The 27,094-nt window shown below is 42.5% G+C and overlaps 2 protein-coding genes across 2 annotated transcripts in view; both read right to left on the bottom strand.

Annotated features, from left to right (window-relative positions):
• atoh8 (atonal bHLH transcription factor 8) overlaps positions 1–27,094 on the bottom strand; it is a 151,306-nt gene that overhangs the window by 76,268 nt on the left and 47,944 nt on the right. The window lies entirely within an intron of this gene.
• LOC308076366 (arrestin domain-containing protein 2-like) lies at positions 8,899–15,541 on the bottom strand (the record flags this gene model as incomplete). The annotated part of the gene is made up of 7 exons (XM_080416600.1): positions 8,899–8,928; positions 9,175–9,326; positions 9,863–10,025; positions 10,845–11,107; positions 12,434–12,536; positions 13,174–13,391; positions 15,259–15,541. 7 exons carry the CDS (start codon positions 15,539–15,541, stop codon positions 8,899–8,901), a joined length of 1,212 nt encoding a protein of 403 aa, XP_080272726.1.

Raw genomic sequence — 27,094 nt, 5'->3', positions numbered from 1 at the left:
TGCTGCATTAACACAATACAGACAATAAAAGAAAATCAAATATAAAGTACGATTCTAATGGCTGGTATGGAAATGTCGCTTTCCAGCACATTTGCACGTTAGATTTCCAAGAACATTATGATGTTACCTTTTGTGGATAAATAATTTCCAGATTACAATCGGCATTAGCCATCGAAGTAAATCATACTCAACACTCTATCTATGGTAATTAATGACAGAATATAGTAAACAACATTTATTACTTGATAAGGTAAAATGTTACAATACGTATTACTTGGTATCGAGAGCAAGTACCGGTAACAACATTACAAGTTATATTACTATGTTACTTTTGACCCACGGACCTGCCCTGTCCTGCGCATACACATTATGTCATAATTATGACACATGCATTTATATGTATTGTGGGTGATGAAAACAAATACTTCTTTATTTATATAAATCTGGGGAAAATCTTTGTGTGATAGGTAACGCTTTTCCTCCAAGACTGTGTAAATGTCTGAGCATACTGTATACACATTATCAACATAGCAAAATGTGTGTAAACAAAGACACATCACTTGGAGGAAACACATAGGCACTTAAAAGAAAAACCCATTGATAACTTCCACACTAGTATCAATGGTCAACAGACATTGGTGAGACAATCAGCCTATCATCAAGTTGATTGTAAGGCTTTCTCAAAAAAGAAAACGAAATTAATATGCAACACAATTTTATGCTACAGTATAGTGGGGGTCCCTGCTTCGTCTCTCCACTCTCTCTTGGCTAGGGGTCCATGGCCTGAAAAACATAACAGACCCCTGCTTTAGTTTGTGGTATTTCTCGATAGGAGGAGTCTGGACAGACATAGTAAACTGAAACAGTTTAGAGGCATACAACCACGATGGCGCATTCATTGTTAATTTAACTTTAATTTTGAGAGTGTAGAAACCCTCATACTGTAGGTCACTTTGGTTACACTGGCACCCTTTTGGAGTGAAATTAACACTGAGGATTTTACAGTGTATGAGTCGTGTCATGCGGTGACTCCCGTCTCAGGCAGACAGATAACCAAAGAGGTCTTGATGCTCCTCTCTCCTCCCCGCCTCCCCGTTCTCCAGAATCTGCAAACCGTCCCAGTGAGAGGAGGAGGAGGATGAGGAGGAGGAAGAATGGAAGGAGTGGGCACGGGGAGGCAGGTACGGATAGGAGGCAGAGGTGCGAGGTAGACGGACAGAGTGGGGGGAGGACGACGTAGAAAAGGAGGGTGAGGGCGGGTGTGGAGAGCAGGGGCCACGGGTTGCCGGAGACGAAGAAGGCGAGGCAAGGGAACAACAGGGAGATTGAGAGGGCGATGATGGTGGTGTGGTTGATCCAGATCCGGGGCGATCCAGTGGGCCGGTCAGCTGCTGCATGGGCCCGGCGCCGCAGAGCGTCTGCCCGTGGGCTCTGAGCAAACATCGCCCCCCGTTGCTACCGAGATGGAGCTGGGCCTTGGCTTGTTGAGATGGGCTGAGCGGCAGGGTGGATGGGTGATGGGTGGATGTGTGAGACATACAGAGTTGGTGCAAGTCAAGTTCTTTAGGCTCAGGTTCCGGACAGCATCGGTACTGGTGGCTGTCTGGCTTGCAGTGGGACATTGGGACATTTGAATGACACTTATTGCTGACAGGTTCGCTTTTAGGAACGGAGCCGTTTAGAGGCCGGAGGCTGGGTCCGGGCCCTTGGGGGCAGGGACTCTGTCTCCGGCTGGATCCTGTGCATCAGGGTGGGACACAGCACTGGATGAGGCTCATTCTCCATCGGGGCCGGGTCAGAAGAAGAGAAAGGGCTGTTTCTTCCGTCATGTTCTGGCAGCCAATCAGAAGTGTCCCAGTGGTAACCTGATGATGAGGAAAGGTTAATTGATTTTGTTTTACAAAGCAATGAAAGCATGTTATTTAGAAATTATCCAAAATCTGCATAGCAAAAGAAAGTGAGCCAACTTAATTGACCATACAGGTATGTTTAGATTATTGACTACGACTCACCATATGAGTGACATTACTGCCGACCATTTTCCAATGCATTCATTCATTGTCTGTCTGTCTGTCTGTCTGTCTGTCTGTCTGTCTGTCTGTCTGTCTGTCTGTCTGTCTGTTAAAGCGTGGACTGATTTGAAAAATCTAGTCGAGAATTGGCTCCGGTTACTCAGTCTCACCTACACTACACCACAGTAACATGCACGGATAGAGCAATAACCTTCATCGTTCAAATAACACTGAAATAGAGGGGGCAGCCCATTACTCCGACAGCCCATTATTCCGACGTCCCAGAAAACATTTTCAAAAATAGTGGAAATTGCCAATCTACAAGCTCAAAACACATATTTGTCATATCTGCCCTGTGCACCTTTTGTTTACGAAGCCTAAAAGCCAACAATTTCATAATCGTGACAGCCCTAGTTGATCGTGACAGCCTTAGTTAGGGTAAATTATAATGGGGGCCGTCGGACAAACGGTACTTCGGAATAGTGGGCTGTCGGACAAATGGCATGCCATACGTTTACCTTGGTCCAGAACATCCTGATTGATACCCAAAAGACAGCCCGTGTCTCTTTCGCCGAGGATACTTTGTTTGTTGCCATGGATACAATTGTTGTCTCCCGGGTGTTGGTTCCAGTGATGGCAGGCATTTGTGTTATGTCGGTAGTGGTAGCCATGTTTGTCGGAGCAGCAAAGGCAGCCATGTTTGTTGGGGCAGCAGAGGCTGCCATGTTTGTTGTGGCAGGGAAAGCAGCCACGTTTGTTGTGGCAGCGAAAGCAGCCATGTTTGTCGGGACAGCAGCGGAGGCATCCATGTTTGTCGGGGCAGCAGTGGAAGCAGCCATGTTTCTCAGGGCAGCAGTGGAGGCGTCTGTGTTTGTTGTGCCAGTGTGGGCACCACATAACCAGGCAGGCTATGACGAGCATGACTGTTGACAGAAGAAGAAGAGCCAGAACTCCCAGGCGCTCTACCCTCACTGTCCACCACGAATACGGCTGCAGCTGGCCAGCCTCCCTGATTGCACTTCTTTCTTTTTCTTTCTCTTTCTTTCCTTTGCTCTCGTTCACCTTCTCTACTTCTGTCTCTTTTTGTCCCCTTCTCTCCCCGTTTGTCTGTCCCTCGGCCACCCCCTCCTCATTTCTCCCTGTCCGTTGTCGGTCTTCCCTCCCTGTGGTAAAGGACTCGGCAGACGGTAGCGGAGGCGGGTGGAGGGGTGAGGGGGTGGGTAGGATATCGTGGTAGGATGGAGGTGAGAGGACGTCTTCTCCGGTGACCAGGTTTCTGTAGTCAGACTTAACACTGACTTCACTGTTAGGCGTTTCGCTGGTGTGTCGCGTTGGGTCATGTTTCTGTCTTGTAGTGACATGCTGGTGGGGTACTTTGGGATCAACATTGTTAGCATCGACCGTAGCGTCGGTGGTAGTGACATCCTGGTGTGGTACCCTGGGATCAGTATCATTAGCATTAGCCTTAGCGGCAGTGAGATCCTGGTGTGGTACCCTGGGATCAGTATCATTAGCATTAGCCTTAGCGGCAGTGACATCCTGGTGTGGTACCCTGGGATCAGTATCATTAGCGTTAGCCTTAGCGGCAGTGAGATCCTGGTGTGGTACCCTGGGATCAGTATCATTAGCATTAGCCTTAGCGGAAGTGACATCCTGGTGTGGTACCCTGGGATCAGTATCATTAGCGTTAGCCTTAGCGGCAGTGAGATCCTGGTGTGGTACTCTGGGATCAGTATCATTAGCATTAGCCTTAGCGGCAGTGAGATCCTGGTGTGGTACCCTGGGATCAGTATCATTAGCGTTAGCCTTAGCGGCAGTGAGATCCTGGTGTGGTACCCTGGGATCAGTATCATTAGCATTAGCCTTAGCGGCAGTGAGATCCTGGTGTGGTACTCTGAGATCAGCATCGTTAGCGTTAGCTTTAGCTTTAGCATCAGTGGCAGTGAGCTCCTCGTTCAGTTCCCTTCGCATGGTGGACGGTACGGAGAGAGGCACTGCCTCTTTCCCCTCCTTGTCAGAATCAGAATCATGCGCCCGCGTTTTGCTGTCTCCACCTCCACCATCCTCCACCTGTCCTCCCCTCCGTCTGGGTCCGGCCTCCACCTCCCTCCGCTCTCCTCCTCCTCCTCTCTCTCCTTCCTCCCACTTTCGGGAAACTGTGAAGCTGATGCCAACATGGAGAACGACTCCTGGAAGACAGACAGGAAGACAGACAGACAACTTCACTGACAACTTTGATTTGAACACTTGAAGGAACGGAAGTGAATGGAATGAAACGGGACACAACAGGAGACGAGAGCAATAATACAGTTCTTCTCACTTCTCTCTTATCAACATTACCAGTCAAATACAGTTTGCTCACTGAGAGAGATTAGTTTGACTCTGTTGCTCTCTCTCTCTCTGTCTGTCTGTCTGTCTGTCTGTCTGTCTGTCTGTCTGTCTGTCTGTCTGTCTGTCTGTCTGTCTGTCTGTCTGTCTGTCTGTCTGTCTGTCTCTCTGTCTCTCTCTCTCTTTGAATCTCGCTCCTGACAAATTATGAAGATTTTGATGAAGAACTAAAACTAACACTAAATCTAATAAAAACTCAACTAAAACCTTTTCAAAAATAGAAATTCAACTAAACCAACTAAAAACAAATTAAAACTAAACTGAAATTGAAAACATAAAATCAGAACAGAAAAAGAAACCTAAAAAACCTATACAAACTTAAATAACCTTGGTGTGCAGTCTGACCTGTTATGCCATGGAGGTCCAACCCTGTCCCCTGTCCTCCGTGTGATTCCAGGTACACGTCTCCCCCCACAGCCTTCACCACCGAGGGGCTCCGCTCCCCGTCCTCCCCTTCCCCCTGTTCCTCCCCCTCCATCCCAGCATCCTCCTCCAGCCTCTCCAGCTCTCTCTCTTCCTCGCCAGACGTCAGGGACAGCTCAGACGCCACGGTGATGTTGAGCCGATCGAAAGCAAACACCCGCTGGTCTGGAAGACTGTCGTCGCCTTGATTCTGGAGGTTCTCCACAGACTCCACCATCATGTCCCCCTGCCAGTGGTGTAAAGTAACTAAGTACATTTACTCAAGTACTGTACTTAAGTACAATTTTGAGGTGTTTTTACTTTCTTCAGTATTTCCAATTTTCAATTCTACATCTCAGAGGCAAATATATTGTACTTTTTACTCTACTACAATGATAGTTTTAGATACTATTTACTTTGCAGATTTAGATTGTTATTACAAAACATGCATTACCCACTTCAGTCTTATATACATTTCGGCCATTTGAAAATAGATCTACAAGCTCACAATTTTTACATATTTTTATACATTTTATACATTTGAAAACTTGTGAAATAGGACATTCTGCACAATGAGTACTTTCTACTTTTGGTGCTTTTAATTATATTTTGATGCAAATACTTTTGTGCTTTTACTCAAGTACATTTTGAATTCTGGACTTTTACTTGTAACAGAGTATTTCTACATTGCAGTATTGAATGATACTTTTACTTAAGTAAAGAAATGTGAGTACTTTTTCCAGCACTGCCCCCTGGATCTTCTGTAGTCCCGTAGACGAACTGGACTCCAACGCGCTTCTGACGCCTCCTGATCCTGGACCGTCCAGTACATCCGAACGGCCACCAGGTACTTGCAAATCCACCCGGTACCGAACCCTCACACTGTACCCCTGAACCGGTCCAGAGGAAGAAGAACCCAACAGAAGAAGAACCCATCCTCCTCCTCCTGACACTAACAACAGAGACCTTCCTCGACAGCCTCCACTGAACAGAGTGTTGAATGCACTGACCAGGAACACCACAGGAAGCATCGTTATGCGCCCTGGTGGTGGGCAATAAAGACCCTGGTGGACTCAGCACAGCCACAACGGTTAAAGTCTGACTGTCTGTCTGTCTGTCTGTCTGTCTGTCTGTCTGTCTGTCTGTCTGTCTGTCTGGCTGTCTGTCTGACTGGACGTTAAAGAGTAAAGACGGTAACAGCAATGAAAGCTGCTGTCCTGCAGATCTGCTTTGCATAAAGGTCAGAGATAAACCAGCCATGAAGCTCATGTCCTCACTGTTTGTTCAGCCCAGCTCAGGAGGCTCACCTCATTTACCTTATACATACAGCACATTACATTCCCACTAGCAGTGGTACTCAAATGTTTTAGTATCAATACTGCAATATAGAAAATCCGGAATTCAAAATGTACTTGAGTAAAAGTACAAAAGCATTGGCATCAAAATGTACTTAAAGTACCAAAAGTAAAAGTACTCCTTATGCAGAATGTCCCATTTGAAGTTTTCAAATGTATTAAAATCTTTTGAAAATAGCCGAGCTACAAGTCCCCAATGCGTTACATCTGCGTTGCATCCATGTATGTGTGTGAGAGATACAGAAAGAGAGAGAGGGACAAAAAGAAAAAGAAAAGAAAATACAGTGGTTGCTTAATAGCCATTATATATTTGACTTTTATGTCCATAGCAATATAGTCTTTGATTGACATGAGTGTTGCATTAATAGAGTTTAACGACAAATGATTTTTTTTTTCATTCATAGATTAAATAGTTAGTGTAGTGTAACAATAACTAGTCTAACTGAATGTTTCATGAGTATAAGTATATATCAGGCATCAAGGGGCACATGCATGCTGCTGAACACAGCATAGTCAGAACTGTTGAAATGGGTCATTGTCATCATAATGTGACAGTGATTGACACAACGCAACAAACACACATCAGAATCTGAGTTTGCTGTGGCTCGCAAGTTTAAAAATGCTCTTCACTTCACTGAAATTAGTGCAACAATTTTGTCTTCTTCTTGGGGCCAAGTACTAGTCGTCACATAGTATGTATTAAATTCCGCTGTCTTGACAGGCAGGGGGGTTAGGTATTGCAAAATACTCATCACCACCTACAAAGCCCTCAATAACCAGGCAGGCTCCCCGCTACCTCTCTGACCTCCTCAAAGACCACGCCCCCTCCCGCTCCCTCAGGTCAGGTGATTGCAAACCTCCTGGTCTTCCCCATAAAAAATAAAAAATAAAGCACCTGGTCTTTTTCAGTTGCAGCCCCCACCCTTTGGAACCCACTCCCACATCACATCAAAGCTGTCCCCACTCTTGCCGTGTTCAAAGCCTCCCTAAAAACCCACCTTTTCAGACTTGCTCCCGCCCCGCCCCCCCCCCCAACTCAAACCAAATCTCCCTTTCTGCTTCTTAGTCTTAGCTTAATGTTTTTAGCCTTTTAACTTATTTTTTTTCTTTTGCTCCTAATAAAATTGTTTATTTTAAGCTGTTTTGTAAAGCGACTTTGGGTACTAAGAAAAGCGCTATATAAGTCTGATGTATTATTATTATTATTATTATTAACATATCGTGACAACATTTACAATGTTGTTTGTTGAGCTCTGAATGGGTCAAATCATCATTTAAAACACTGCTCCCCAAACACAGGGTCGGGACCCATGTTTGGGTCGCAGACCAATTTTTATGGGTCGCGAGTAAATATCCCCTTTTTTTGTTTCCTACATAAAATATATATATATTTCAAAAGATTTTTTTAAAGTTTAAACCAAAAAAGTCACAACTTTTCATCAATTAAAAACAATTCCAACATTTTCCAAAAGCATTTCATAAATAACATTAAAAAAATCTAATAATTCCATAAATAAATATAAAAATGTTTAAGAAGTAGTGAAAATAGCAGATCCACAAGCTTGCAACACGAAGTGACGTTGTTGTGAGCTTGTAGATCTGCTAGTTTCACTAGTTTGGGTCCCGGGCAAACGTCTAATTTCTCTTTTGCGTCTTGAGCTAAAACAGGGGTCTTCAACGTTTTCAGCCCAAGGACCCCCTAGCTGAGAGATAGATGAAGCAGGGACCCCCTCTATATTGTATAAAATTGTGTTTCAGATTAAACATCTCTTTTTTCCCTCTACTCCTATACCTCTTTGCCGAAAATAAACAAACTCTCGCCTTATAAACAAACAAACGATTCAAGCTTTTAGATGTTTATTGTTACATCTTATATACAAGTATACAATTCTTTGGTTTTGGTTCCTCGGCATTGTAGCAGCAATAACAACAGTAACACGATAAATAATAGCAACAATAGTGAGAAAAGTATGTACATTAGTCATAGCATACCGTACTTTGAGGTACTTGAAGGTGCTGTGTGCTGTGTGCTTGGTTCCTACTGTACTTCCTACTATGTGCATGTGCGCACTGCATAGTATGTGTGTATAAATATCTATTTACATGTATCTACAGTATATGTGTATGTGCATTTACATAGTGTGCATATGTTTGCGTGTGCAATCCTGATATCCAAAGTGTCACGTGCCAGTGTGCGTAACATGTGTGAAATATTGAGGTAGGTGCGGGGGATCGATTGTGTGTGTGTGTGTGTGTGTGTGTGTGTGTGTGTGTGTGTGTGTGTGTGTGTGTGTGTGTGTGTCCGTGCGTGCGCACATTTCTCTTGCTAGTCTGGTCATCCATGAACCTCATTGTCTGGCCGAAGGAGCTATTTCACAAAATGTCCTAAACTCCATCCAACTCTGAACAAGCTTCTTGTGAGGGATTCATTGATGAGCGAGGACGTTCTGAGGGCTTTCTTCATCCAAAAGCCAGAATCACTTGGAGGAGGACTAGGAACTGGCGGGGAGAAGGTACTTTGTTGCTGGTTTTATCTTGACTGAACGGTACCATGTCCCTCTGTCTTTCTGGTTTGATCTTGACTGAACGGTAACATACCGTCCCTCTGTTTTGTGCTGAAAAAGAGTTTGTGGGAGATTTTCCGCCTAACACACAGTTGGTCCATTATCAGAGAGAAGTGATCCAGGTAGGAGGCTTGGATGGGGCTCCTGGTTCAGCAGGTCATTCAGTGAGGTGAGGTCTCATGACAAGGGCTGAGGGTAGGGGTCAACCTGTACACATGATGGAGAGAAAACATGGCTTGAGTTTCAAGAATAAAACACATAGTAGACTCTCAGTCTGGCTGCTGACCTTTCTTTGTTTTACTTGAGAGATGAGTCCCTCAGGGTTTTAACCGTTTCATCTTCCTTACACAGACTGTACATTCTTCTCTATATGTAATAATAACTAAGCCAAACTAAAGCAGACTGGGTAAATTTGAGCAGGGAGGTTTGTATTGGTGAGGAGACGCTACTCACCGCGCAGTAAGCAGGAGGGGATGAGGAGGAGGTGTATTGTTCTGCCTCCTCCTCTGTGACCACGGAGCTGTCGCAGTAAGCAGGAGGGGGTGAGGAGGAGGTGTATTGTTCTGCCTCCTCCTCTGTGACCACAGAGCTGTATTCAGGAGGAGCTGAGGGGAGGGAAAACACAAAAGTGAGATTTGGGGATCATGTCTGGACTTTAGAACAGTGCATTTCCAAGCATCACAAAAACTCATTTGAGTAACACTGTCACTAATTCACACGTGTAGCAGTTAACCATTTAAACCCTATATAGGTTGACCGGAGACGCTCTATACTAGTCTTTTCTGTTTTCTGTTATTGTGAGGGAGGCTTTTCGCTGAAAACATCTGCTATTTTCTGCGAAAGCCTTCGCCACAATAAGGATGCTGGGGTTTAAAGGAGTAGTTCACCCAAAAAATGACTTATTTCCTATCAATTACACACCCCATGAAGCATGTTAATAATAAGACCCTAATGTATCCGGTAGGAGACATCTCCAAACGGATACATTAGGGTCTTTATTATCATCATCAAATTATTGGCTCAGGACTTGGACAAAAACTAAAAAAATCTTCATGAATTCAATGCTTCATGGGGTGTGCAACTGAAATAGGTCATTTTTTGGCTGACCTACTCCTTTAAGTGGTTAAGACGAGATACTTACGCTGAGGACGCTGATGCTCTGGGAAGGCTACGTTGAGCCACTCCTGGTAGGGACTAGAGACTGCCTGCAGTCTGCTCTCGCCAGACAGGCGGAGAGGGATGGTGCCCATCACCAGCGGCAGCTCCACACACAGCTTGGACGTGCCGCGGATTTCCACAAAAACCTGAGGAAAAAGCACCATGGGAGAGCACGGTTTTAGGACGACATGTGTGACATCAAGTCTTGGGCACATGCATTATTATGTAAAGTAACTAAGCACATGTATTCAAGTACTGTACTTAAGTGAAATTTTTAGGTAGGCCTACTTTTAATTTACTGGAGTATTTCCAATTGTCTATACTTTTACTTCTACTCCACTACAGCTCAAATATTGTACTTTTACTCCATTACAATTATTTGAAAACTTTAGTTACTAGTTTATTGCACAGAAAAATTACTACATTATAAAACAAACATTAAGCACTTTAGCCCTATTTTATACGTATAGGCTGTTTGAAAATAGACGATCTACAAATTCGCAACGCGTCGCAATGCGACGCGTTGTGATCTTGTAGATCTGCTATTTTCAAACATTTTTGTACTTTTGCTTTTGGTACTTTAAGCATATTTTCATTCCAATACTTTTGTACTTCTACTCAAGCACATTTAGAATTCCGGACTTTAACTTGTAACAGAGTATTTCTATATTGCAGTATTATTACTTTTACTTAAGTCAAATACTTTTTCCACCACTGCATGTAACATCAAGTCTTGTCATTACTATTTGTAAAGAATACTGTATGCTCCCTTTGTAGCTACGAGTTTGATTTCCTGTCTATTGCATATCAGTAGAGCACTGCCACGGTTCTATCCCTGCTGGCACCACAAAGGTATACAAAGATACATGCACTCTGAAATCATTAAAGTGCTCAACTTCCATTGAGTGGCTTGTTTAGTGTTTTTCCTCTCATTATAAACCACACAAACAGAAACAAATCCTTACTCTGAGCATGTACTCCACTTTGATGATGGGGCACTGCAGAATGGAGGGTTCGACCCTGGGGATCCTGATGGGACGGCCGACCCACATCGCCATGCACTGCGCTCCAACCTCGGCGCCACAGAGCATCGCCACCACGGAACATTCCTTCTTCGTCGTTCCCTCGCCGGTGGTGATGAAGGTCTGCGTCTGGGTGATGTAGGCCTTGGGCACCACCGCCCGAGAGGTGGCGTTGTCGAACTCAGCGAACACGGGAATGACCTCGCCTGAGAGCACAGTTGTGAAGGGGAGGAGGGGGGGGGTGTTAACCAGAGCAAGCTTTCACTTTGACCTCTTTATTGATAATAAACATAACATTGGTGGTATCCAATGTAGGCTATATACTGTAATTGTATTGTGTTATGTTTATACAACGCAATAAAGCCAGCGGCTTGTTTCCATTGCGGTTCTTTCACATGTATATGACTATGCGCAATCTCTTTAGTTAAATGTACATACTTTATCAGGTGAAGCTCTATAATTCAGCATTATGAAAATATGTCCCTCTTCAACAAACAGAGACAGCAACGCTTTTTTATTTTATTTTATAATTAGCTTATCTAAAAGCTCCCAACAAGTTTTCACTATTTTTAAATGTTTTTCAAAATAGTAAAAAAGGCCTTAAAGGTTTAGGCATAAGGGGTAAGGCCTAAACCTTTTAGGAAGATAGGGCCCCCAGTATAGAAGCGGGGGTGGTGAGGTGCGAAGTGCTGTTCACGGCTGTCTATTGTTTCTTTTAAGTACCAACAACAGAGCTGCATGCTGGGCTTCTACAGCCACGGTATGTATGCAAATCACCCAGGCATTCACGGCCGCACCACTTGATTCGATGCAGCGGGCATGCAGTCTCACAGGCATGGACGTGCACGCTAGTGCGTGTTTTTGACCAACCCCTGGCACTGGTGTAAAGTAACTAAGTACATTTACTCAAGTACTGTACTTAAGTACAATTTTGAGGTATCTTTACTTTACTGGAGTATTTCCAATTTTCAGTACTTTCACTTCTACTCCACTACATCTCAGAGGCAAATATTATACTTTTACTCCACTACAATTGTTTGAAAACGTTAGTTACTAGTTACTTTGTAGATTTGGATTATTATTACAAAACCACTTCAGCCCTATATACATTTCGGCCATTTGAAAATAGCAAATGAGCTCACAATGAGCTTGTAGATCCGCTATTTTCAAAAGATTTCCATGCATTTTATATATTTGAAAACGTTGTGAAATGGGACATTCTGCATAATGAGTACTTTCTACTTTTGGTACTTTAAGTTCATTTTGATGACAATACTTTTGTACTTTTACTCAAGTACATCTTGAATTCCGGACTTTTGCTTGTAACAAGAGTATTTCTACATTGCAGTATTGATACTTTTACTTAAGTAAAACATTTTAGTACTTTTTCCACCACTGTTCTACACCTAGCTGTAGGCCTACACCTCAATCCTGCTTTCCATCCTGTTTGTAAGGTCCTCCCACCAACACAAAACCTTAACAATGGCAGAATCAAAGGTGGAATGTTGATTAGAAAAGAGCTCCTCTCTCACCTGGCGTGTAACCCTGGCGGAGGATCTGAGCCTTTATGGACAGGTGTCCAATGTTCCGTAACCACACGGTCACATTCTTTGCTTTGGTGACAGACTGTGATGTCTGAAATCAGCAACAAAAAAAAACATGTTTACATGAATAAGTAACTCGGTAGAAAGTAACGAGCAAAATGTTTTGTCACAGTAAAATGTTTCATCAGAGCAATGATTACAATTTACAATTTAGGCATTTTGCAGATGTTCATAATCCAGAGTGATTTACAGTAAGCAAGGTAAACACAAGGTAATATATCAAATGCATATAAATAGTAATCCAGGATCATAGGTAAACCTGTCATCAGTCTTAAGTTTAGACTGATGACAGAATACATCTTTTTTTATTATACTGTTTAGACTCTAAACAGTACAATAAAAAAATATATAAACTGTACATTGAAACTATACAAACTATAGGATGGCAGGTCAAAAATGAACCTGGCATCTGTCAACATGACATGCTATCTAAATTACATTTTAACCGTTGCATAAGCCTATAAGGTCGTCAGGGCTACGGCATTACGGCAAGTGCTACAGGCTACGGTGCAGTCTGATGAGTTGAGTCTTCAGATTACGGCGGAGTGATAATGTTGCACTGGGGGAAATCACTGACCAAGCGTAAGAGCTGATGCAGTATTTCTTCTATGTGATTGTATGTGAATTTGGGCAATTTTGCAAGGATTTTTGTGCATGTATTTCCGTACCAGTAGGGTGGGTGTGTTGACGTTGATGGGTTCGATGAACGTAAACTCTTTCTTGATCTCCGTGGCGGAGGCCCAGGGTCGGTGGAGCTTCACTTTCACCCAGTAACGGATGCTGCCGTGTTTCCCTTCGAAGGACGTCACCAGGGTCTCTTCTGGAAGCTGGAAACTGAAGGGGAACACATGTCTGCCTGCAGGTAGCATGGTTGGCTTTCCATTATCTGAGGGACAGAAAACAAATTATGCATGTTAGTATTCATACTACTTTGTTTCAGTGGTGTAAAGTAACTAAGTACATGTACTCAAGTACTGTACAATTTTGAGGTATTTTTTACTTTACTGGAGTATTTCCAATTTTCAGTACTTTTACTTCTATTCCACTACATCTCAGAGGCAAATATTGTACTTTTACTCCAGTTCATTTATTTGAAAACTTTAGTTACTATATACATTGTAGATTTAGATTATTATTATTACATAACATACAACCACTTCAGCCCTATATATATTTCGGCTATTTGAAAATAACGCATCTCGGCGCGTTGCGAGCTTGTAGATCTGCTATTTTCAAACATTAGTACTTTTACTTTTGGTACTTTGACTCAAGTCAATTTTGAATTCCGGACTTTTACTTTTTAGAGTATTTCTACATTGCAGCATTGACACTTTTACTTAAGTAAAAAAAAATGAGTACTTTTCCCACCACTGCTATGTTTGGAACTTGCTAGGTACTTTAACAAAGCGTGGTTTATCACCAGTTGAAAGGATAGGAGTTGTTCTTTTAGTTCTTGACACTCAGCTAAAAGTATGGTAATATGAAATATCTCCGGTGTTGTATTCAACACCTCAACAAACAGCCTACAAACAGTTTGCTTTCCATGACCGCAGCACAGGAGCAAAACAATCACATGGATGGCTCCTTCCTTCTCTGCTTGCACAAAGGACTGGTTCTCCCATTGAATGTGCTTAGTTTTTTTCTCAAGAACACAAAGGATTAAAGACACTCTCTGTCTCTCTGCAAGAGTAGGTGTGAAAATAGAAAAACTTCAGCATTTTGCATTTGCCCCCAGCAAATGCAAAATCAGCTTAACCACTTCAAATCTATTCTACAAGCTCTAGAGTCTAGACTACAAGCATTGTGAGCTTGTAGATCGGCTATTTTCAAATAAATCTGGAAAGTGTTTGTAACCTTTTAACAACGCAAATCGTGGGGTCCCTGGCACGCAATGTAAAAAAGCAGGACAAATATACATATTCATTTGGGGGTTCCTTGACATGAAAAAGTTTGAGACATCCAGGGGTTGAGGGTGTTCCAGGGGGTCCCCTGCAGCAAAAGCAAAGCAGCTTAACCACCTTAACCCTACCGATCTACAAGCTCTACTACACACATTGTGAGCTTGTAGATCCGATCGGCTATTTTCAAATAAATCTTGATTATTATAATTTTTTTATAACGCAAATACAAATATTTTATATATTCAGATGGGGGTTCCTTGACATGAAAAGGTTCGGGATACCATGTGATCATGGAGATCAGACCAGTGGTGGAAAGTAACTAAGTACATTTACTTAAGTACTGTAACATTTTGAGGTATTTGTATTTTACTTGAGCATTTCCAATTTTCAATACTTTTACTTCTACTCCACTACATCTCGGATCCAAATATTGTACTTTTGCTCCACTGCATTTATTTGAAAACTTATAGTTACTAGTTATAGATTTTGATTATTGTTACAAAACATACATTAACCACTTCAGCCATAGATACATTTTGGCCATTTGAAAATAGCAGATCTACAAGCTCACAATGCGTTGCGAGCTTGTAGATCTGCTATTTTCACAAAATATTGAAATGGGACATTCTGCATAATGAGTAGGCTACTTTAAGTACATTTCTATACCAATACTTTTATACCTTTACTCAAGTAAATGTTGAACTCCGGATTTTTACTTGTAAAAGATTATGTCTACATTGCAGTGCTGATACTTTTACCTAAGTAAAAAAATGTGAGTAGCCTACTTCTTCCACACCACTGATAAGATAACATGTGATCATGGAGATCAGACGGGGGGGTTCTCTCTCTCACCTGCCCGCAGAAGGAGCACCTCTCTCCGGATCAGGTACTCCTCCTCGTCGCTGTACTCCCTGGTGTAGTCCTCGTCCTCGGTGGGCAGGTACCAGTCGGTGAAGCGGACCTTGGCGACCCCTTTGGCCTGGAGCTTGATGCTCTGCAGGCTGCAGGCCGCGGACAGCTCCACCAGCACCCGGCCGGACACCGCGTCCCCTCCGCTGAACACGGGAGGGGAGGACCGCGGGGTGTCCGGGGAATCGAACACTATGTCGAAGTGCTTCAGCTCGTCGAAAATCATCCTGAGGTCAATTTTTTTTTTAAAAAAGGTCTCCGACTGACCCCTGAGTGGTGTAGGCTATTATTATTCTATTTATATTATATATTGGATTTATTTTTGCCAGAGATCCGTTAGCTTCTGTTCCTGTCCTGATCTGAACACGTTTCTTCTCACTGATCAGTGATCTATCTTGTTACTTTGTAACAACTCTTTACTTATCCTCACCATGGGGGGGGGGCGGAGCTGTTGGAGGCTGCGACCCCCACACGACACCTTTTTTTTTTTTTACACCTATGGTTCACACACAGTGTTGCCATGTCCGCTTCTTACAGGCAACTTTGGGCTTGTTTTTCTGTAAGGTTGCTTGATTTAATGTTTTGATTCAGGGCCGGATCTAGGCATAGGCAAGGGGGGGCAATGCCCCCCCCAATGCCCTGACTGCCCCCCAAAGATTTGAATTTGTTTGCTTTAAAACAATATATATTCAAGGATTTGCATATATTTTCAAAACATTTCAAAAATAGCAGATCTACAAGCTCGTAGCGCGGCACTCGGTGCCGCGCTATGAGCTTGTATATCTGCTATTTTTGTATAGCCAAGGTGTAAAATAATGCTTTCTCACTATTTCCTCACTATTTCCTATTGCCCCCCCAATTAAATATTCCTGTATCCGGCCCTGTTTTGATTGATTGATTGATTGAATACTTTATTTAGAAGGCTGCAGAGAAAATGCACATGGAAGTACAGTTTTCAATACAAGGTCAACTAAAACGGATTGCCCCCCAGGAAAGCCGCAATGGCTTGTTTCAAATGGGATAGTTGCAGGTTGCGGTTTTTTTTTTTGGGCTTGTGTTGTCTCTAAAGTCGCTTATTTTGGGCTTGTTAAGCAAATGTTTGAGAACCACTGGTTTAAACAACATTAGGAAACAAGCCTGGTTTCCTAATGTTGTTTAAACTATTGGTTCTCAAACATTTTCAAGGGAACGGCCCTGGTCCAGAGTGTTAGTAGGGCTAAAGAACCCCCAAATTAATATGTAACGGTATTTGTCTGCAGACCCCCATCTGAAAATATTTTATGGGACCCCCATAAAATATCTGTGTTGTTAAAATGTTACAAATATATTCCACATTTTTCTTCTAGATTCTTTTTTAAAATAGCAAGCTCGACGCGTTGTGAGCTTGTAGATCTGCTCGCGTTGTGAGCTTGTAGATCTGCTGTTTTCAAATAGGTTCAGAGGGCTCATGTAGCATAGTCGCTTCTTTTGGGCTTGTTTTCTTAGACCTGGTTGCTTGTTTCTCTCTCAAAATCTGGCAACACTGATGGTTCAGTCAGACTTCAGATCACAGGGATATTCTGCAACATTATTATAGCCTACAACTAAGCCTAGTTAACTAAAACTACTACTAACAGTAACTAACTACTTACTAACTAAGCCTAGTTAACTAACACTAAGAATATAAAGGGGGAAAATACAGTTAATTGAAGTAAAAAAATAAAAAGGAGGCTTTATTTTTTATTTTCTCATGCCTTTTTTGTACATAGTGGTATATATTTTTTCCTCTGTATTCTTATGTTGATTTTTGAACTGTTTGGTTGCTACTATATATGTCTATGAAATTAATTCAAGGACCCCAACGGAAACAAGCCCGCAAGGACTTTTTTGGCCGGACCTTTTAGACTAAAGCATTATAAATGTAACTGTGTTGTTTTACATTCTTTTGCCTAATAAAATTGTCAATCAATCAATCAATCAATCAATCAATCAATCAATCCAACCAATCAATTTATAAAAAAGAAAATAACTAACTAAACTGAAACTGTTTCGTGTAGGGCTATTTACAAAGCTAACTAACACTACAGAAACGACAGAGAACATGTCCTTGCTTTTAGTCTTTGTCAATATCTAGAAAGAAAGAAAAAGTTTCAACCATTTGTTTAATACAAATATGACAATACTTTCTCTGACATGTTGAACCATGGCCCCTGACAAATACCCCATACAAGAAGAAACTAACATTCAAACTATCCTACAAAACTAAAACCACTAAAGCCTTTACAACTGAAAGCATAAGTCAAAATGAAATACAAAAAATGTAAACGAATTAACATTTCCAAAACGTCTCTGTCGTGTCTGTCCACTGTTTTGTTCCTCATCTACATTCAGTCTGTAATCACAGATAATTTATAAATACCTTTTCAAACGGCAGAGCCCCCCACCCCCCGACACACACACACACACACACACACACACACACACACACACACACACACACACACACACACACACTTTTTACAAACTAGTTTAACGACCCCCTTCCCTCTCTTTCAAAGTGATTCAAACAGCCTGCCATGATCATCTCAGAAGCATTAGCATATAAACTTCAGTCTATAGGCCGGTAAAGATAGCCTGGAAGATGAAGAGGGGTCTGCAGCCATGATGCACCTTTTTCTTTTTGATCTACCCAGATGATCAAGTCAGGCAACTGAGGTGATCAGTCATGAGATGATCAAAAACAACCAGTGGTGGAAAAAGTACCCTAATGTTTTACTTAAGTAAAAGTATCAATAGGCCTACTCTGCGATGTAGAAATACTGTTACAAGTAAAAGTGCAGAAATTCAGAATTTACTTGAGTAAAAGTACCAAAGTATTGGTATCAAAATGTACGTAAAGTACCCAAGTAGAAAGTACTCCTTATGCAGAATGTCTCATTTCACAAGTTTTCAAATGTATAAAAATCTTTTGAAAATAACAGATCTACAAGCTCACAATGCGACCCATTGAGCTGGTAGATCTGATATTTTCAAATGGCCGAAATGTATATAGGACTGAAGTGGGTAATATATCTTTTGTAATAATAATACAAATCTACAAAGTAACTAGTTACTAATGTTTTAAAAAAATTGAAGTGGGGCAAAATTATAATATTTGCCTCTGAGATGTAGTGGAGTAGAAGCAAAAGTACAGCAAATTGTAAATACTCCAGTAAAGTAAAAAATACTTCAAAATTGTACTTAAGTACGTATACTTAGTTATTTTACACCACCTAAAACAACCATCAAGTACAATGAACTGTTGCACCCCCTAAATTGTGTTGGTTTCTCCACAGGGAGACGCTACAGCGCTTCAAGACTAGAACATGTCAGGCTGTGCCTGTTTGGAGGAGATCCCACATTTTAAACATGGTTGCACAAAATCATCAGTCGTCATTATATTGTCAAAACATTTTCCAAAACATTCAACATGGATTTTTGTTTAACAATAAACAATTCAAAAAGGTTTAAAAATAGCAAAAATTGCCAATATACAAGTAGTAGTTGTACATTGTCTATTTTTCTGCTATTCGTTAGGCAATAAGGCAGGATGAATCAGCAGTGTTAGGGGAGTAGAGTTAGGAAGATATAAATAAAGGCAGAATTAGTTTTTTTTTGTTGCCTAAGTCAAAAAGTGTGTGTGTGTGTGTGTGTGTGTGTGTGTGTGTGTGTGTGTGTGTGTGTGTGTGTGTGTGTGTGTGTGTGTGTTCTCTCAGCCCACTGTTGTAGCATGTACAGAGAAACCAGTGATGTGTCAGTCATTCACCACTATTATGATTAGTATTTAACAACAAGACTGAATGGTACATTCTATGCTGTTTTAACTCTATTTCATACATAAATCAGGGGAAGTTCTTGACATGATGACAACATTTTGAAACCATGGTACCAGTCTGATTAATCCAACATGATTTGCATCATATCGCTGTTGTCGGGCAGAAACCTCCTATCGTCAACTTTTAGTTTTTTTCGTAAATGAACGGCCTACTTGATCATTCTACAGCGTCTCACACAAAAGCACATCATGCTTGTAGATCTGCTACTTTTGAATTTGAATCCTGAACAGTTTTTTGGACATAATGAGGTTTCCACCCGACAGACGATACAGTATATCCCAGAAAAGATGCATTTCATCTCTCTATGATTCTGATGTGATGACGCAACTAATAACAGCTTCATTTAGTTCTGGGTTAATCACACAAGCATGACGTCACCGTCAGGTGGAAATCTTGTATGTCCAAAACTGTTACCTCTCAGGAAATGAAAAAATGTTCCTGTGGCTCCAGCATAGTTATCATTTAGTCACAAGCTCTTAATACTTTTCACTTGTTAAATATTTATAAAACCCACAGACACACTTCAACCACTTGCACTTAATTTTGTTTTCTGCAATGTCGGCTACTTTTGTGTGACACTGTTCATACTGACATAATTATGAAGTAGGGCATTCCTTTACAAAAAAAAACATTCAAATAAATTATGTTTGAAATATGGATACACAAGTTTTCTTCTTGACAGCAACGAACGTGTTGAATCCCATATTTCCGTGGTGACATGGCTATTCAGCCACACAAAATGAGCAGGCTGCCTTTGCAGTTGGTCCATGAATGTGAATTTGGCATTGATGCCCATGACTGGGGTTGGCCAAAAAAAAACATTCAAATAATGTGACTGGTTGATGGAGAATTATTTTTTCTAGAACTTGTAAAGACTGATCGAACCAAGACAGAGACAAGGGTTTGTGCACAAAATAATATGTTTATTGGGGGGATTCCTTACAACAACAGCAGGGGGGGGGGGGGGTTAATCAAACAATTCCAACTAAAGTTCTTCCCGGATCGGGGTATTGTTCCAATTACGTATGCACGTCCTATGTTGCCTACAAACAGAATAGAAAACATCAGATTAGTTTAATGTCTGAACTACATGACTAATATTGAGGAAGTGGAGTGTGTCGCTTACCGCCCCAGCAGAGTCCCTCCACCATGGAGAGCCAACCAGAACTGAGGGAGAGTGAGCACCTTTATAGCCAGAGCTTGATCAGACCCGACTCAGTGCAGCTGTCTCCAGCCTGTTAGTTGGAGGGCAGGTGTCATCACATCAAACTGATTAAGAACAGACCTAGGTACATACCTCCCCTCAATAGAGCATCGCAGTTCCCGCCCACTTCTGTTTTTTTCGGTGCCGGAAGAAAAAACTCAATGCATTTTTCCATTGACATTTCCAAAAATATTTATATCTATTAACTTAAGCCTCGAATCAAGCCATCATGACATGACATGAATCATGACCATAAAACGTTTTTTTCTGTGATTTTTTTTATATTTAATTATATGATATACTATATTTAATAAATACCCTTTGTTTTGCCGTTTTCAAAAAAAAAATAATCACAGAATCAAACGTTTTATGGTCATGATTCATGTCATGTCATGATGGCTTGATTCGAGGCTTAAATTCATAGATATAAATATTTTTGGAAATGTCAATGGAAAAATGCATTGAGTTTTTTCTTCCGGCACCGAAAAAAACAGGAAGTGGGCGGGAACTGCGATGCTCTATGAGCTGGCCCAGGGGCAGGGCCTGGCCTTGGTGCTGAACTCCTCCCTCAGAGCTCTGGTCTCCAAATAAAAGCACCATACATAGTTTTCAAAAATAAAGCTCCGTATATAGGTTTTCAAAATAGAACTCAAAATAAAAATAAATAAATAAATGACATCATGAGAGAGTTAGTTAGCAAGCTGCGGGCATGCAATTTCCTCTAATTGGTTAGTCATGTTGTTAGTCATGTTGCTGTTGGTTGTCATGGCTTCCAGTTCCCACCTGATGTTGTGTGGGAGTTCAGACTGCTCCAGACCGAACTGAATAACTGCTAGCTTACATAACGTCTTCAAAGTAGGACGTAAGTCTAAGAGGGCCAGGTCTTCGGGTGTGTTGTCTCCTCCAAAGAGGACGACAAGATCTCCCAACAAGCAACAGCCCATCCTATCCCGCCCTGAACACGGCACTTTCTCCTTGAGCTGAACCTTCTTCCAGGAGGAGGTCTTTGGAGTGAATTTCCACAGATCGTGGAAGTACAAGAAGTAACAGTCTACCCTCGTGTAGCCACCAATTATATACAGCTCTCCGTTGTAGGCAAAGGCTGAATGACCATAGCGTCTTTCTGGAAGAAGCTGTGTAGATTCAAAAGGCGCGCTGCTCAGCCAGCAGTTGGTCTCTGTGTCAAACACTCCGATGTTGTTGTAGCAGACCCCCTCAACCCCAAAGCCCCCAAATACAAACATCTTTGTCCCGATGATGGTGGCAGAGTGACGGCTTAAAATAGGTGGCGGAGTGCCTCTGGTGTTAACTAAAGTCCAGACCATTGTAGTTGTGTCCAACTTGTACATGTCGTTAGTGTATGCACTCAGCTTGCGGCTGAATCCTCCATGGACATACATGACCTTCCCCAACGCACAGGCTGAGTGGTATAACCTCTTTTCCGGAGCGGTCCCAGAAGTACTGGGCTTAAACCATCTGTGGGTGTCCACGTCAAATGCATAAAGCACACTGCGGTACTCATGGGTCGAGGTTATCCCTCCCCAGATGTAGACGATGTCACCTATCAGGACAGCTTTGTGGCCGTAGCCGTTGGGTGGAACCTCGACAGGAGGTTGTCCATTTCCGGTTGCCACTGGGGGCAACGTGGTCCATCTCAAAGAGACTGTATTGAAGATGTGCACTGCCATCTGATTAAAGTTCTTTGTCCTGTCACTAGGTGTACTTCCAAAGAAGTACACCATACTCCCCACTGCTACAGCAGGGTCATAATCTCTGGTACGTGGTGGTCTCTTCAGATGTGCCGTCCAGTGAAACATTACACACAACAGCTAATTGTATTAAAGTGAACTTCACTGGTATGTCTCTGTGAAAGAATGGAAGCTTTACTGTACATGGAACTGCTTATATTGGAAACATCACGCAAACGTTTACCATTCAGCAAAGGTTGGATAGGCCAATCAAAGGAGCCAATACCAGTCTTCCCAAATAAGGAGTCAGGTGGAACTCCATATTTGGACATAAACATGGCATAAGCACTTGGTAGTCAGTTTAGCTGGTGGGATATGAGCGGTGGGACTCTAGGACCTGGGAGCCCAGAGCAGGCAGCAGCAGCCTATATAGCAGATCTACGAGCTTGTAGATCTGCTATTTTCAAACATTTTAGTACTTTTACTTTTGGTACTTTAAGTACATTTTGATGCCAATACTTTTGTACTTTTACCCAAGTAAATTTTTAATTCCGGACATTTACTTTTACTCAAGTAAAACATTTGAGTACTCTTTCCACCACTGAGGAGAACTCAGAGGAGGACTCAAAGCCATGATGAAGACCATAGGCAAGATGGTGGGGCACCGTTCCATGCTGCTGGCGCCTTCCATGCTGATGTCTGCCATGAACACATTTGGCCGCAGTGGTACCAATAGCCTGGCATCCAAGCGCGCACAAGCTCTCTGGCGAGTCACTAGCCGTGCTGGGCCAGGTATAGCAGCACAGGTGGCCTCTGTTACCCGCCGAAAGGTCAAGCTTGGATTTTTAATAAGTAGAAAACCTGGACTGGATCCGCGGATCCGGATCCAGATCTTCAAATAGTAAAATCAACAGGAATTTGACATTTTTATTAAAAAAACAAACAGTACTGGGTTTGGTGATGCTCTATATTGTCTGAATCAGCTTTGTTTGTGTTCATTTATGTGCTAAAAGAGTGACTTTGAGAGCTGTTTTACCATACAATGTAAGTCAATGAGGAACATATTTTTGAATTATCAATTTCTAATCAATGGAGCAATTATTTTTGATTTCTTGCCCACCTTTGGAGTTACATCATGGCAAGGTAACTACACAACCCAAACCTCTACCAAAGTGGTCTTACCCTTTAATCACACAAGCATGACGTCACCGTCAGGTGGAAATCTTGTATGTCCAAAACTGTTACCTCTCAGGAAATGAAAAACTGTTCCTGTGGCTCCAGCATAGTTATCATTTAGTCACAAGCTCTTAATACTTTTCACTTGTTAAATATTTATAAAACCCACAGACACACTTCAACCACTTGCACTTAATTTTGTTTTCTGCAATGTCGGCTACTTTTGTGTGACACTGTTCATACTGACATAATTATGAAGTAGGGCATTCCTTTACAAAAAAAAACATTCAAATAAATTATGTTTGAAATATGGAGATACAAGTTTTCTTCTTGACAGCAACGAACGTGTTGAATCCCATATTGCCGTGGTGACATGGCTATTCAGCCACACAAAATGAGCAGGCTGCCTTTGCAGTTGGTCCATGAATGTGAATTTGGCATTGATGCCCATGACTGGGGTTGGCCAAAAAAAAACATTCAAAAAATGTGACTGGTTGATGGAGAATTATTTTTTCTAGAACTTGTAAAGACTGATCGAACCAAGACAGAGACAAGGGTTTGTGCACAAAATAATATGTTTATTGGGGGGATTCCTTACAACAACAGCAGGGGGGGGGGGTTAATCAAACAATTCCAACTAAAGTTCTTCCCGGATCGGGGTATCGTTCCAATTACGTATGCACGTCCTATGTTGCCTACAAACAGAATAGAAAACATCAGATTAGTTTAATGTCTGAACTACATGACTAATATTGAGGAAGTGGAGTGTGTCGCTTACCGCCCCAGCAGAGTCCCTCCACCATGGAGAGCCAGCCAGAACTGAGGGAGAGTGAGCACCTTTATAGCCAGAGCTTGATCAGACCCGACTCAGTGCAGCTGTCTCCAGCCTGTTAGTTGGAGGGCAGGTGTCATCACATCAAACTGATTAAGAACAGACCTAGGTACATACCTCCCCTCAATGAGCTGGCCCAGGGGCAGGGCCTGGCCTTGGTGCTGAACTCCTCCCTCAGAGCTCTGGTCTCCAAATAAAAGCACCATACATAGTTTTCAAAAATAAAGCTCCGTATATAGGTTTTCAAAATAGAACTCAAAATAAAAATAAATAAATAAATGACATCATGAGAGAGTTAGTTAGCAAGCTGCGGGCATGCAATTTCCTCTAATTGGTTAGTCATGTTGTTAGTCATGTTGCTGTTGGTTGTCATGGCTTCCAGTTCCCACCTGATGTTGTGTGGGAGTTCAGACTGCTCCAGACCGAACTGAATAACTGCTAGCTTACATAACGTCTTCAAAGTAGGACGTAAGTCTAAGAGGGCCAGGTCTTCGGGTGTGTTGTCTCCTCCAAAGAGGACGACAAGATCTCCCAACAAGCAACAGCCCATCCTATCCCGCCCTGAACACGGCACTTTCTCCTTGAGCTGAACCTTCTTCCAGGAGGAGGTCTTTGGAGTGAATTTCCACAGATCGTGGAAGTACAAGAAGTAACAGTCTACCCTCGTGTAGCCACCAATTATATACAGCTCTCCGTTGTAGGCAAAGGCTGAATGACCATAGCGTCTTTCTGGAAGAAGCTGTGTAGATTCAGAAGGCGCGCTGCTCAGCCAGCAGTTGGTCTCTGTGTCAAACACTCCGATGTTGTTGTAGCAGACCCCCTCAACCCCAAAGCCCCCAAATACAAACATCTTTGTCCCGATGATGGTGGCAGAGTGACGGCTTAAAATAGGTGGCGGAGTGCCTCTGGTGTTAACTAAAGTCCAGACCATTGTGGTTGTGTCCAACTTGTACATGTCGTTAGTGTATTCACGCAGCTTGCGGCTGAATCCTCCATGGACATACATGACCTTCACCGACGCACAGGCTGAGTGGTATAACCTCGCTTCTGGAACGGTCCCAGAAGTACTGGGCTTAAACCATCTGTGGGTGTCCACGTCAAATGCATAAAGCACACTGCAGTACTCATGGGTCGAGGTTATCCCTCCCCAGATGTAGACGAAGTCTCCTATCAGGACAGCTTTGTGGCCGTAGCCGCTGGGTGGAACCTCGACAGGAGGTCGTCCATTTCCAGTTGCCACTGGGGGCAACGTGGTCCATCTCAAAGAGACTGTATTGAAGATGTGCACTGCCATCTGATTAAAGTTCTTTGTCCTGTCACTAGGTGTACTTCCAAAGAAGTACACCATACTCCCCACTGCTACAGCAGGGTCATAATCTCTGGTACGTGGTGGTCTCTTCAGATGTGCCGTCCAGTGAAACATTACACACAACAGCTAATTGTATTAAAGTGAACTTCACTAGTATGTCTCTGTGAAAGAATGGAAGCTTTACTGTACATGGAACTGCTTATATTGGAAACATCACGCAAACGTTTACCATTCAGCAAAGGTTGGATAGGCCAAACAAAGGAGCCAATACCAGTCTTCCCAAATAAGGAGTCAGGTGGAACTCCATATTTGGACATAAACATGGCATAAGCACTTGGTAGTCAGTTTAGCTGGTGGGATATGAGCGGTGGGACTCTAGGACCTGGGAGCCCAGAGCAGGCAGCAGCAGCCTATATAGCAGATCTACGAGCTTGTAGATCTGCTATTTTCAAACATTTTAGTACTTTTACTTTTGGTACTTTAAGTACATTTTGATGCCAATACTTTTGTACTTTTACCCAAGTAAATTTTTAATTCCGGACATTTACTTTTACTCAAGTAAAACATTTGAGTACTCTTTCCACCACTGAGGAGAACTCAGAGGAGGACTCAAAGCCATGATGAAGACCATAGGCAAGATGGTGGGGCACCGTTCCATGCTGCTGGCGCCTTCCATGCTGATGTCTGCCATGAACACATTTGGCCGCAGTGGTACCAATAGCCTGGCATCCAAGCGCGCACAAGCTCTCTGGCGAGTCACTAGCCGTGCTGGGCCAGGTATAGCAGCACAGGTGGCCTCTGTTACCCGCCGAAAGGTCAAGCTTGGAGGGCGACGCAAGCCTCGCTGCAGGGAGGCCGTTTTAAACTCAAACAGTACATTGAAATGTGTAGCCTACAATATTTTTATTATATATATAATAATATTGATACATTGGATGTTAGCAGCGCCGGTTCTAGGCTGATCAGCGCTCTAGGCGAGATTCCTCTGATGCGCCCCGTGTGTGCGCGTGCGGCCAAATACGGGTCCGCCCAAAAAAAATCGGGTTTTGGGCGGATTATGATACGTTTTTGGCTACTTTATTTCGGTTTTAGGGTTAGGATTAGGGTTAGGTTAGGGTTATGTTATTTAATTCAGATTTTACCGATTTATTATCATTATTATTATTTTTTCCCGTCTTTTTTTTCCCGCCTCTCCAAACTGCCGCTCTAGGCGGCCGCCTAGGTCGCCTGTATGGACGCACCGGCCCTGGATGTTAGAAACAAGCAACGTAGCAACATGAACATGCTTCACACTGCCCCTCTCTTTCTCCCTCAGTCTGTGTGAGATGCAGGGCATTGCAGGCTACAAACATAGCCTTCTCTGGCTAATGCCTTCCCATAGCCCAAGGGGATGGGACCTTCTGATTGGTTCAGAAACACACCGTTTCAGACTGAAACTTCCACACAAAAAAAAACAGATGTGTTCAGTGAGGTGCCACAGCACACCTGCTTTAAAAGGCACGGGTTGAGGTGTGTCAGGCAGCAATGCCCAGCAGGAATACCATCACCTGTACTGTATCAGGATACGTAGTTTGTCCAAATAAAAGCACCATACATAGTTTTAAAAACATAAAGCTCCAGATATAGGTTTTCAAAATAGAACTAAAAATATAAATACAAATAAATAATAAATAAAATATAAAATGAATGACATCATGAGAGAGTTAGTTAGCAAGC

The sequence above is a fragment of the Gymnoscopelus braueri genome, assembly GCF_963280865.1.
Source record: "Gymnoscopelus braueri genome assembly, chromosome: 20".
NCBI lineage: Eukaryota > Metazoa > Chordata > Actinopteri > Myctophiformes > Myctophidae > Gymnoscopelus > Gymnoscopelus braueri.
This window is presented reverse-complemented; position numbering and strand designations above follow the sequence as displayed.